Below are 11410 nucleotides of genomic sequence, written 5' to 3' on the forward strand. Positions count from 1 at the left end.
GTGGGACTTCGGCACCAAGGCACCTTCCTGGATCGCACCCGTTCTGCCTGGGGCCACTCGGAACAGCTGTTTCCTGGGCAACTCCTGTCCCAACATTCCATGGGCAGGCAGAGCCTGGGGTTCTCCTGGGGGCAGCTGAGTGACCCTTTGGGTGCAAGCGAAGGATCAGCGTGAAGCCTGCAGGGTCCTCCTGCCGATGTGGGGCCATGGCCGCTCTCTCTCTCTTCCTTGATGTCCCGCTCATGAGGGAAGCGGACCGGCTCCTGGATGCCTACCGGGAGGATCCATCCCCAGACAAGGTGTACCTTGACCACTGGGGTAGGTCCTGCTGGTTGGCTGCCACACACTCTGGGCTGCAATCTTTTCCCCACCGGGCACAGAATGTCATCTGACTGCAGGGGAGCCTAAACCATGGATCTGTGGTCAGCATTCACAGCTCCACGCCTCTTCCAACGGCATTGTAAATTCCGGCTTAAGGAGGCATAACCATGCTAGCTCTGATCAAGCTGCCATGCACAGTAGTGTGACTGGCAGCAGGGGTGAGCTGCCCCTCATCTCAGCTGGGGACATGCTTGGGGCAGCTAGTCCCTCATGCTGCTGTGGCCACATTCTCTTTTTAACACGTTAGCTTGAGAGCTAGGAATTACACCCCCAGCTTGCAGCGTAGACAGACCCTGAGTAAGATTTCCGGCTCTAACGGGCTGCAGCTAGGTCCTGCCATGGGATTCTGGGTTTGTTTTCTCTCTGCTGTGGCTGGATCACATTTGCTTGCTTTACCGAACAGAGGGGTGAAATCCTGGCCCTGCTGAAATCAATGGGAGTTTTGCTGTTGACTTTAATGGGGTTCAGGATTTCATGCACAGTATATTAACAACCAAGATGACAAAACCTCCCCGGGGGTTTCACCCTTCTGCCTGTGCCACCATCACCCGCCATAATGACAATCAGGAGGAGGCATGAATTAAAATAGGCCCCAACTCACGCTCCTGCAGCTGTGCAGTACAGAGTGAAGTCAGCAGTGATGAAGCCCATGTACAGATGGGGCAGAGAGGCAGTGTAGGAAGGTGACTTCTTGTACAGCCCCTTGTCTGATTCCGGCCATGCTGTAAGGATTGCAAATGTCTCTGGCAGGTAGGGCAGTCACAGGTGGTTTTCTCTTGTTAAAGAAAAAGCCCCCTTAAAAATGCAATGAAATAAGTTATTGCTTGTAGACCTGCGGAGTCCTGCCACTGAGGACCTGCTGCTGGTCATGTCTTTGGCTGTGGGTACCTTGTCCTGCTATCTCTGTAGTCACTGCCGGTTGGCCACTAGTGTGATCAGGCATTAACCATTGTCAGAGGAGCCATGGATGCCAGTGCTCACAAATCCTGGTACCTGTGGGTTGGGGGTTGAGATTCTCTAGTGCATATGTGGGAAAAGGAGAAGCTGGAACTGCTGCTGTCTGGGTACCTTCTCGGGGGCTAAGCAAAGGCCACAAGTCTGCAGTGCTGCAGACACGCACCTCCCAGCAGCAGTCGGGTCATGTAGAATTTTACTTAAAGGAAAGGATTTAAAAAAAAAAACTAGCAAACCATGTGTGTCTGGGATGGTGAGGCACCTGTCACCCATGGACAGCTTGGCCCGCTCTTTCTTCTTGCAGACTGCCAGTCTGAAACTGGCAAAGCGTGGATCTGCCCAACCGTGAGACAGATCCTGCTGCAGATCGCCAACGACCCAACCCTGGACCACGAGTACCTCCCGGTGCTTGGGTTCCCTGAGTTCACCAGGGCAGCTACCGAGCTGGCGCTTGGCAGGGAGAGTCGTGCTGTGATTGAGAACAGGGTATGGACTCTGCAAGCTGCTGCTGGATGCTGAAATCTTTGAGTTTGGAAAGACCCCCCCACCCCACCCACAAAAGAAACCACCCAGCTCTCCCCCACCCTCTACAGCCAGGCAAACCCCATGGGCCCCATGCCTTAAACCTTTTGAGCCCCTGCTCAGTGATTCTCATGGTAACTTATGACGACTTCATCAAGCCTCTCGGAACCAGCCTACCCCATCTAGCCCCATCCCCCCTCTGCTAGGGCCAGTCCACACACAGCTTTTGTACCACTCTAAGTGTCAGTGAGTAACCAATATGGTTACAACCATACAGATCCCTAGAGCGGGTGCGGTTATACTGGGCAATGGCAGATGTGGCTGGAGCTACCATAGACCAGGGCAACAAATCCACCAGGGAGCATAGCCAGTTCTCACCATTAGCTGCGTGCCCGTCTCTCAGACACCAGCCCCGGTAACCCAGATGCAACCCTTTAATACAACTGTTAGTTTCCTGATTCCTAAGCCCTTAGTCTAGCCAACAGTCAAGTTGCCTCCAGGAAAATATCCACTGTGCTGTCATCTCCAGGCAGCTTTCCATGGACTTTAAAGACCCCGGCACTCTTTTTGTAAGACCTGGGGAGAGAGGAGTGCCAGTGTGCAGTTGGACAGAATGTCCACTTCCTAACTGTGGTCTAGTTAGTTATTGTCCTTGAAGGCTGGCCTTCTGGTGGTGGTGCTGGCCTGGCCCTTGGGAGACCTGGGTTTGATTCCCAGCTCTGTTACAGACTACCTGTGAAAAGTTATTGCATCATTCTCTGCCTTAGTTCCCCATCTGTAAAATAGGCCAATAATTCTTCGGTATCTGTGTTGACTGTAAGGTCTGCAGAGGCGGGTCTCTCTCTCACGGTTTCTTCGTGTGTCACCTAGCACAATGGGGCTTTCAGGCACAACCAGGCCAACATTGCTAAGGAAAAGGTCTCTGTGTTTCAATGGTGGGTAAAAATGATTATTCTGAGTTATCTACAGTTTTAAAAACACCTCTCCTAGACTCTAGGCCCATTGACACAACTGGAAAACCACACAGTTTCCTACAAAACCAGTTCTGATTGGAAAATCTCCCTCCAACTGAGACGAAAAACAACATTGAAAATCATGGCAATTTTTGTGAAACTATTTCCCCCCCCCCACCCCTTTCTGCTGTCTGCATCCTTTGTGAGGGGTCCTCGGTGCAAGAGATGCTCTAAGGACAGAAGCTGCCAGCCAGGGTAGGGCTTTTCTGTCTAGTTTGGCTTCCTGGCGGAGGATGTACATTGTCCCTGTCGAATTGCAGAAGCATGGTTCTATGTCCTGCATGAGGTGGTGCTAGGGTCCAGAGTCGGCTAGTTTGAATGCGTGGGACAGGGGGCCCATGTACGAAGGGATATTCTTCAAAGCCCTGCGCAGCCTGCATGCCCTCAGGTGGTGTCATTAGAGCGTGTCTCTCGCAGGTATTTCCAGTAATGCCTTGTTCCGGGGGGATCGTGTTCTAGTTTACTAGAGATGCAGCAGCCCTGAGACATTTGGTCTAACAGGCCGGTGATGTAATAGATGATGCTCTTGTCTCCATGTAAGTCAGGCAGATGGCATTCACACAGTAGGAGGGACGGGAGCTGTTCGAATTGGAGCCGAATTCCTCCGGCGCTGGTACAATAGAAGTAGCCCGAGTCCCATAGCAGTTTATATTGCCTTGCCGCAGTGGGGTAAGTGATGTATGCTTGAGCCCTGGTTCCAGTATTGCTCTATATGTGATACGTGGGAAAGGCCAGTTCGGTAACAGGGTGAGCACAGGGTGGTCGTGTTACAAAGGAAAACCAAACGGCGTTTAACTGTGCAACAGCAGCTCTGAAACTCAACAGAACTCTCAGCGTGTCTAACGATCTAACGACCAGGTGCAGCGAGGACAGTCCCATGCCTCGTTTAACGTTCAGCCTCTCTGCTGAGCCTGCTGGTGGTTGTAACCCCTGAGACGCAGTGTGTAGCTCGGATGATCCCCAAGGGGCACTCCTCTCCCATCTGTTTTAAGCCTGGGAGCAGGCGATATTTTGGTGCGTACAGGAATCCTGCTCAGCATTAGGAATTTGGCTGGGTTCCCCACACTTTTCCCACAGCTATTGCTTTTCTCCGCCTTGCTCACCAGCAGTTTGAATGAAGTCCCTGGGGGTGTTAGCTCTTCACATGAGAACGATGCTATGAAGAAATCACAGGGGCACCGCTGGGTCCCGGATAACAGCTTCTAACTCTTGGACTACAGTGAGCACCACGAGAGAGCTCATAAACTATTTCCAGGGCTAGTACCCAATCCTGTCCTCTACACCCCTGCCCACCTGCCCGGTTTCTGTCCCCACAGACAGCCTCCGGTGTATATTCCAAGATGCCGGCTTTACAGAGCTCCGGCCATACCATTACTGGGACACTGTGAGGCTGGCTGTAGCCATAGAAGACTTCCTGGAGGTGCTGGAGGTATGAAGCTGGCTGGAGCTTTGCAGGTGCCTCTCGCCCTAAACCCAAGTCTATTCACATCTCGCAGCTGCTCAGTGGCTGCCCGGCCTGACTACCAACAGCAGGCAGCCCATGCTGGCAGCTCAGGCTCTCTCTTGCTTTCAGAGTGCCCCGGACTGCTCCATAGTTTTGCTGCATGCTCCCGAGGAAACCGGCCTGACTCCCAAGCAGTGGGAAGAAGTTGCCAGGGTCATGCGGGTAAGTCTGAGAGCAGGGGCTTTTCTCCAGCTCCTGCTGCCACTGGCCCTGCCTGCCACGCTGGACAGAGTCTCACCGTGTGCTCCGTTCCCCACTGTGTCCCCAGAGGAAGCGCCTCTTCCCCTTCTTTGACGTCCCAGCTCAGGGGCTGGCCTCCGGAGACCTGGACAGAGACGCCTGGGCTTTGCGACACTTTGTGGCCCAAGGGTTTGAGCTCTTCTGTGCCCAATCCTTCTCGAAAACCTTCGGCTTATACAGTGAGTCCTGGGCTCACAGCCGCACACGCAGAGGGTCCGGGGGAGAGCCGGGATGGGAGTCGGAGGGGAAGCCTTGACTTTCTGAAGCAGGGTGTTTAATTTGGGCGGCTTCTCCCCGCCACTCTCCCCGTGTGGCCTCAGGTGCCTGCTAAGAGCTCTCTGAGGCCGGGGCTCAGGAATACAGGATGGTCCCGGCTGGCTCGCGTCTCCTGCCCCTCAGGGTGATGCCAGCAGGGGCTCCTGTGAGACAAGGGCCAGCCTTGTTCGGTTCTAAGGACGTGGCTACAACGCAGCCGGGAGGGTGAATGGCAGCGGATGGCGACATACCCCGGCTGGCTGAAGCCCGGGTAGTTGGGTACCTGCCCTAAGACAATGCTGGACCCCCGAACAGGCACTAGGTGTCACTGCAGGCAGTGGAAAGGACACCTGGAGACTCAGAGAGCAAAACTGAATGAACTGGCTCCCTTCCCACAGCAGGGGTGGTGTGTGTGGGCTGGGGGGCGGTCCACGGGCTGGAGGGGGCTGGGGCTGGGAAGGGCAGAGCCTAGGGTAGGGCTGGCTCTGGGGACAGGGAGGGGCCCTTTGCATGGGGGGGGGGCACGTCCTATCTGCCACGCTGCTCTTGTCACCTGGGCAGATGAGCGGGTGGGGAACCTGATCGTGGTGGTGAGGGACAACGAGACGCTGCTGGGAATCCGCTCCCAGCTGCAGAAGCTAGTGATGGGGATGTGGTACACTCCTGCTAATTTGGGAGCCCGGGTCATCGCCACGGTGCTGAACAACCCAGCCCTGATGAGCAAGTGGTAAGGGGGAGAGGGAGCGACTGCTGCACCAGGCCAGATAATTCACACGTAGTTCATGCTTTCCAGCAGGACACTAGGGTTACAGCCTTAGGCAGGCCCAGGGCCCCTTTCATTCTGGAGCAGCCTAAGGTGCTTTGCAAATTGCAGCCAGCTCTGGGGTGCGGGGGGAGGAGACACTGGGAGGAAAACCCCTCTAAGGGAATGCCTGACCTATATCACCCCCTCTGGCCAAGTATGGTGCTGATGAAATCTGCCTCAGTTTCCCCTTCACTCAGGCTCCCTTAAAAAGCCCACACAGTTCAGATATTCTGGGGTCCAGTTTATTACATCCTGCACAAAGTCTTTCAAAATAGAACTCATACTTTCATCCCAGTGCCCACCTGGGCAGCCCCTCCGCCCGGAGTGTCTGCCTTCCTTCCACCATCTTGTGCTTCAAGCCCGACCTTCCCTGCTGGCACCTTCTCCCTGCTGCCACAAGGCCCTCCAGGGGCCTTCTTACTTCCTGCAGGGTCTGCAGGCAGATGCCCCCTCCTCTGCAGCTGTCTCTCCCTTTATAAGACCCAGGTGCCTTCCTTAAGCCCCATTGGGCTGCAGGTAATCAGTCTGGGTGCACTGAACCCTGCTTCCTTTCTTGCAGGGGCCAGTCACCCTGTGACAAACCCCTTCTGCGACTGAAAGGGCCATGTGATCATTGCTGTCTACCCAGAGCAGCCAGGACCTGCCTCACCAGACCCGGACAGGTCGTGTGAGCTGGGTTGGGGAGATCAGAACCCCCCCCCCTCCCCCCGCCCAGCCCAGTGAAGCCATTAGCCCCTTGGAAGGGAAAGTAACCCTGTAATCCTCCCGCTGCACCCTGCAGGAAGCAGAGTCTCCAGACACTGGCGGAGAGGATCATGCTGATCCGGGAGAAGCTGAAGGAGAAGCTGCGGATTCTGGGTACGCCTGGCTGCTGGGAGCACCTCACGGCCCAGTCAGGGACACGCAGCTTCACTGGGCTGCTCCGTAAGTACCCGCCTGCCCCTCCTCCGCGCCGCCAGAGTCCTGGGCAACTGGGTGAACCTTGCGCTCCTCCATTCCCTGCTGTGGCAGTGAGCCAGGGCGCTGGGAACGGCCTTTCATCCTCAGAGGCTGGGCAGCAGCCTGTCCTTGCTCCTGGTGGGGCATGAGTCAGTCCATCCTTTGCCCTTCTGTCACCTTTTCATTGCGGGTGTATGGGAGAGGTAGCACCTTTGAGTGATTTGAACTGCCGCACTCCTTGAGTGGTTCTTTTCCTCTCTGGTCCTCACTGGACACCCAGCTCTCCCCTGTGGCTCTGAGGAGTTGTAAGCATGCGACAGCGGCCAGACCCCGGTAAACTGCCTTGGCGGGTGGGCTAAGCCAGGGGAGGGTAACCGGCAGTGTGGAAACTGACGGCGATTTAGGGATTGCCCTCCCAAGCATACAAAGACTGTTCTGGTAGCCAAGGGGAAGGAGACTATATATTGGTCCAATGGCTTGAAAAGCAACATCCTGTGGAGGGGGAAATGGGGCACTGCAGAAGTCCTGGCTATCCACTGCAGCTAAAGCAGCCTCCAGCTCTAACAGTCTTTGTCCACTGAGCCACACTTCATCAGCCGAGAGAATGGGATGGTCCCAGTGCAATGACTCTCCCATTTTAATTCACCTCACGTACACGTCATTCCTGCACATCTCTCTCCAAGAACAGCAATAAAACCGGATGATCTTGAGAAGGCTGCGTTAAGTAGATCAGGCTGGCCACACACAGCACTCAGAGCTTTCCAAGCCTTTGAAGAGGACAGAAGTCACCAATTGTTAGCTGCAAGGGGAAAGCGTCTCACTTATGGCTACAGCTACCAAGACGCTCACCAATGACTTTGTCTGCCCGATCTGCTCACAAGCACGCGCGTCACGCTTTGGACTCCAGAATCCACAAAAGAGAGAGCATGAAAACGTCGTCGTTGAACTGATGGACTACACAGATCCCTTTTGAGCTGAGCCCTCGGCTCTGCAGGGCTGGTATGAGCTGGGCGTGGGGATCCATGTTCACCATAGCCAGGCTTCAAACGTTGGGAGCTTCGGCATCCTGCTGTGGTCACTTGTCAGAGCCTCGTCAGGCTGGGGCCAGGAGTCCTGTGCTGGGCAGGGCAGGAGTCCAGGCACAAGAGCCTTTCTCGTGCTGGTACAATATTCCAAAGCCAGCTGGAAGCACGCAGCAGAGTTTAAAAGCCCTCCTCTCTCCAGGCACTTGTATGGCCCCATCACCACAGTATCTGAGTGCCTCCCAACCTGTCATGTGTTTGTCCTCCCAGCCCCTCTGGGAGGCAGGGCAGTGCTGCCATCCCTATTACAGAAGGGAGCTGAGGCCCAGAGAGACTTAGTGACTTGCCCAGGGTCAAACATGAAATCTGTGGCAGAGCAGAGAATTGGATCTCGGTCTTCTAAGTCCTAGGCTAGTGCCCTAATCACTGGACAATCCTTCCCCACCTCTTCCCTCCAGGGCAGGACTAATGCATACCGGCAGGTGAGGGTCTGTGTGTTGGGGGGATTGTGCCCATGCTATGGTGCTCTTTGGATAGAAGACTTCAACGCCCAGGGCTGTCTCCTCTTTTTGCTGCTGCTTATACTTAGTACTTCCCAAATACCTTCCAAAGGGAAACCTGCCTTCCTCAGTGTCCCCATCCGTAAACATGGGATAATACCACTGAATACCCGCCTTTGTAAAGCAGCCATCACGTCTCATCCAGCAGGATAGGAGACTTCAGCATTCATTAATATTTGCAAAGCACTCCAAGGAAATGCGCTGCTGTTAGAGTGTGAGATCAGCCTGGCAGGGACTGTGTCTCTCCGTGTGTCTGGGCAGCACCCAACACCGGTGGGGCCTGATCCTGACTGGGGCAGGTGGGCACCCCTGCAGGACAAATGAATAACAAGCAAACGTATGTGCTCACCATTATCATTGCTGTGTCGAAAAACCTTCGCTGTAGCCAGGAGGGCTTGCAGGGAGGGCCCTGCAGCCGGGGGGAAGCTGGGGAGAGGAGGGCTTTGGCCAAACCTCTACCCAGCCTTGGCTCTGGGTTTCAGCTGGCACGAGTTCCTCAGGACAATGCCTGGTCTCGGTGGCTTCTCCCTACTCATGGCAGTGAGACCATGGCCGCTGCAGGGGGGCCAGGTGGAGGCCAACCAAAACCCTCCCTAAGCAGGAAGAGACTCTCCAAAACATGGACCCTTCCGGACGGGTGCACATGGGAGACGTTTGGGGGCGGTGGCAGGGTAAAGCAGTGGTGTTACGCCATCCCTGGTGATACATAGCCAGGGCATTTCGCCTGGCCTTTTCCCCCAGTAGAGATGACAGCTGGCTCAGCTGTCAGAGTGATGTTCTTTACTTGCTTATTGGCCGGGGGCGCTCGCCAAAGGCTTCCAGCCCCCAGGGGGAGCGAAATGCCTAGGCTGGGATGGCTAGTGGCTAGGAAACACCTACGGAATGATTGGAGGGATGTGGCAGCATTGTTCCCTATTAGGTATATTGATTTCTCTACGTTTATTTCTTGCAGCTGACACATAACACCGCTCAGCACTGATAGTGCGGCTAGTGCCTTGCATCTGCAATGACCCTGCCCAGACTCTCTCTCCATGACCTGGGAGGGAGGGCAGTATTTCTAGTCCCATTTAACGGAAAGGGAAACTGAGGCACCGGGACTTGCCTAGAACCCCTTGACTCCTGTCTCCCGGCCTGTTCTTAGATCACTCGGCCACACCCCAGCTTTTGGTTCGGGATCGTAGGTGACTAATGAGGCTTGTGTCTTCTGCTAGCGTCCCAGGTGGCTTTCCTAGAGAAGTACAAACACATCTATCTTCTCGGGAACGGCCAGGTCAGTGTCTGCAGCATCAACTCGCACAACCTGGATTACGTGGCCCAGGGCATCAACGAGGCCGTAAGCGGCAGGGCGGGCAGGGCGCAAGGCCTGAGCTGGGCAGAGATGGAGTGAGAGCATCGTGCCTCACACAGCCACGGGGCTTTTCGGTACTGTGGGTACTGAAGGCGCTTGGTGCACAGACAGCCCCGGGAGCACAGAGCGCTGACTGAATAAAGACAATAGGGAGAATATCGGCTCTTTGCCTTATTCCAGCCCTTCTGCCCCCGCCCCTCAGAGCACTTCCCAGGCATGAATACAGTGAGCGGCACGGGGGGACCAGAGGCACTGAGACGGGAAGTGACTTACCCAGTCCCAGGCCTGAGAAGAGAGCCCGGGCCCTGCACGCTGGGTCGGTGTGCGGGTGTAATGAGGGGCTGGTTTGTTACGACATCCCTCCTCTTGTGCTCGGGCTCCCTGGGTGGCTCTGCCCACCTGCACCTGAATAATTTTCTCCCTTTGTTCACTGCAGCCCCCCATGCTAATCCCCAAACTAAAATGAATCTCTGCTTCCCCTGCCCAGTCAGCTGGCGAAAAGCACGGAGCCAGCCCTGTGATGAAAAGGCGGATGCACAGGAGAGGAGAGGGAATTCAGGCACTTCCAGCCACACTCCAAAGGGTAGCAATCCCTGCTGGACAGGGTTATTAGCCTTGAGGAATGTCTTGCTTGGAAGTGCCGATGCCTTGTGATTAGTGCAGGCAGCACAGAGACTGGCTCCTCAGGAAGCCGCCTGGCCTCCCACCCAGGCCCCAGCTGTTCAGAGAGTGCGGCTGGATGGACTTGCGGGTGAGACCAGATGAGCCCTGAGAGCTGGCCTTTTCTGCAGACTCCTCAGCCGTACCCATGCCCTGCAGCAGGCGTTTTCATTAGCCCCCTCATCCAGCCCATAGAGCGTCTCAGCGAGGGGGACAAACTCTCGCTGTAGGTGGGGTTTCTGATGACCCGCTTGGCCAGGAGGTTGCTCCGTGAACGAGTGCTCTCTGTCCCTTGCTAGCTAAAGGTTGTGTCTCCCACCCATCGTCATAGAGCACGGCTCCAAGGAGGCTGAATGCCCCTCAGAGCCCGCCCCGAGCCGTGGGTCCTCTAGCTCAGTGCTCATTAACCTCTCACCTTGGCGGGGCAAAGGCCCACGCTCCCCTAGCATGGATTATACCTGCTCTTCCTCTGCCTGTGTTCTGTGGCTTCAGCCTCCAGGAGCTGCTAGCCCAGCTCCCTCCACCAGCACAGAGTGTCGCTCACAAGCCCTGGGCAGAATATGCCACGAGAGAGACCGGTAGATTCAGATCGACCCCCTGAGCAGCAATCGAGAATTACCAGGTGCTGCTAATCAGGAAGCACCACTAGGAGAACGAAAAGCAAAGGATGCTCTGCTCCTCCCTGCTGTGTTTGCAATTAGACAAAACTGTCACTCAGCTTTTCAGGTTTCCAAAGCACCAGGCATCCCACCTGGAGCTGGTGTGCTGTGGGTATTCCCAGCCTGGCTTGGGGGCCCGGTGCCCTGCCAGCTGCGTTGTTACTGTGGGTCAGTAACCATACCCTGCACCTCTAGAGTGATTCCCTCCCTCCACCCCAGAGCCCGGGGGTGAGGAATCCCCTCTGAGTCTGATTACATAGCCCTGCCTTTGGTTGTAATGGCTTCCGCTGAAGGTAATTTCAAGGCAACAAATTGCTTTGGCCTGAAGCCAGAGGATAAGTGGGGGAGAGACAGGGCACGAGTGAGTGGCCCTGTCACCAGACCGCACAGAGGCAAAGCCGGAGCCTCAAGTTGCTGCAGTCTGCCTCCTGCTGAGGCACAGGTCACTGGAGACTCCATCCGAGGAAAGGGAGGGCAGGAGTCACTCTAACTCCACAGTAAACTTCAGGGGACGCCTGGGAGCTAAGATGCAGACCCCCAGGGCTGGA

General features: G+C 55.6%; 1 protein-coding gene across 1 annotated transcript; it reads left to right on the top strand.

The window, feature by feature from the left end:
* The first annotated feature begins 206 nt into the window (after window positions 1–206).
* On the top strand, window positions 207–9692 carry GOT1L1 (glutamic-oxaloacetic transaminase 1 like 1). Its single transcript, XM_074939898.1, has 10 exons — window positions 207–318; window positions 1640–1821; window positions 2728–2792; window positions 3412–3539; window positions 4187–4299; window positions 4444–4536; window positions 4643–4793; window positions 5431–5596; window positions 6456–6598; window positions 9407–9692. Exons 1-10 carry the CDS (start codon window positions 207–209, stop codon window positions 9580–9582), a joined length of 1329 nt encoding a protein of 442 aa, XP_074795999.1. The 3' UTR covers window positions 9583–9692.
* Window positions 9693–11410: the final 1718 nt, after the last annotated feature.

Source organism: Natator depressus, chromosome 26 (genome assembly GCF_965152275.1).
Source record: "Natator depressus isolate rNatDep1 chromosome 26, rNatDep2.hap1, whole genome shotgun sequence".
Lineage (NCBI taxonomy): Eukaryota > Metazoa > Chordata > Testudines > Cheloniidae > Natator > Natator depressus.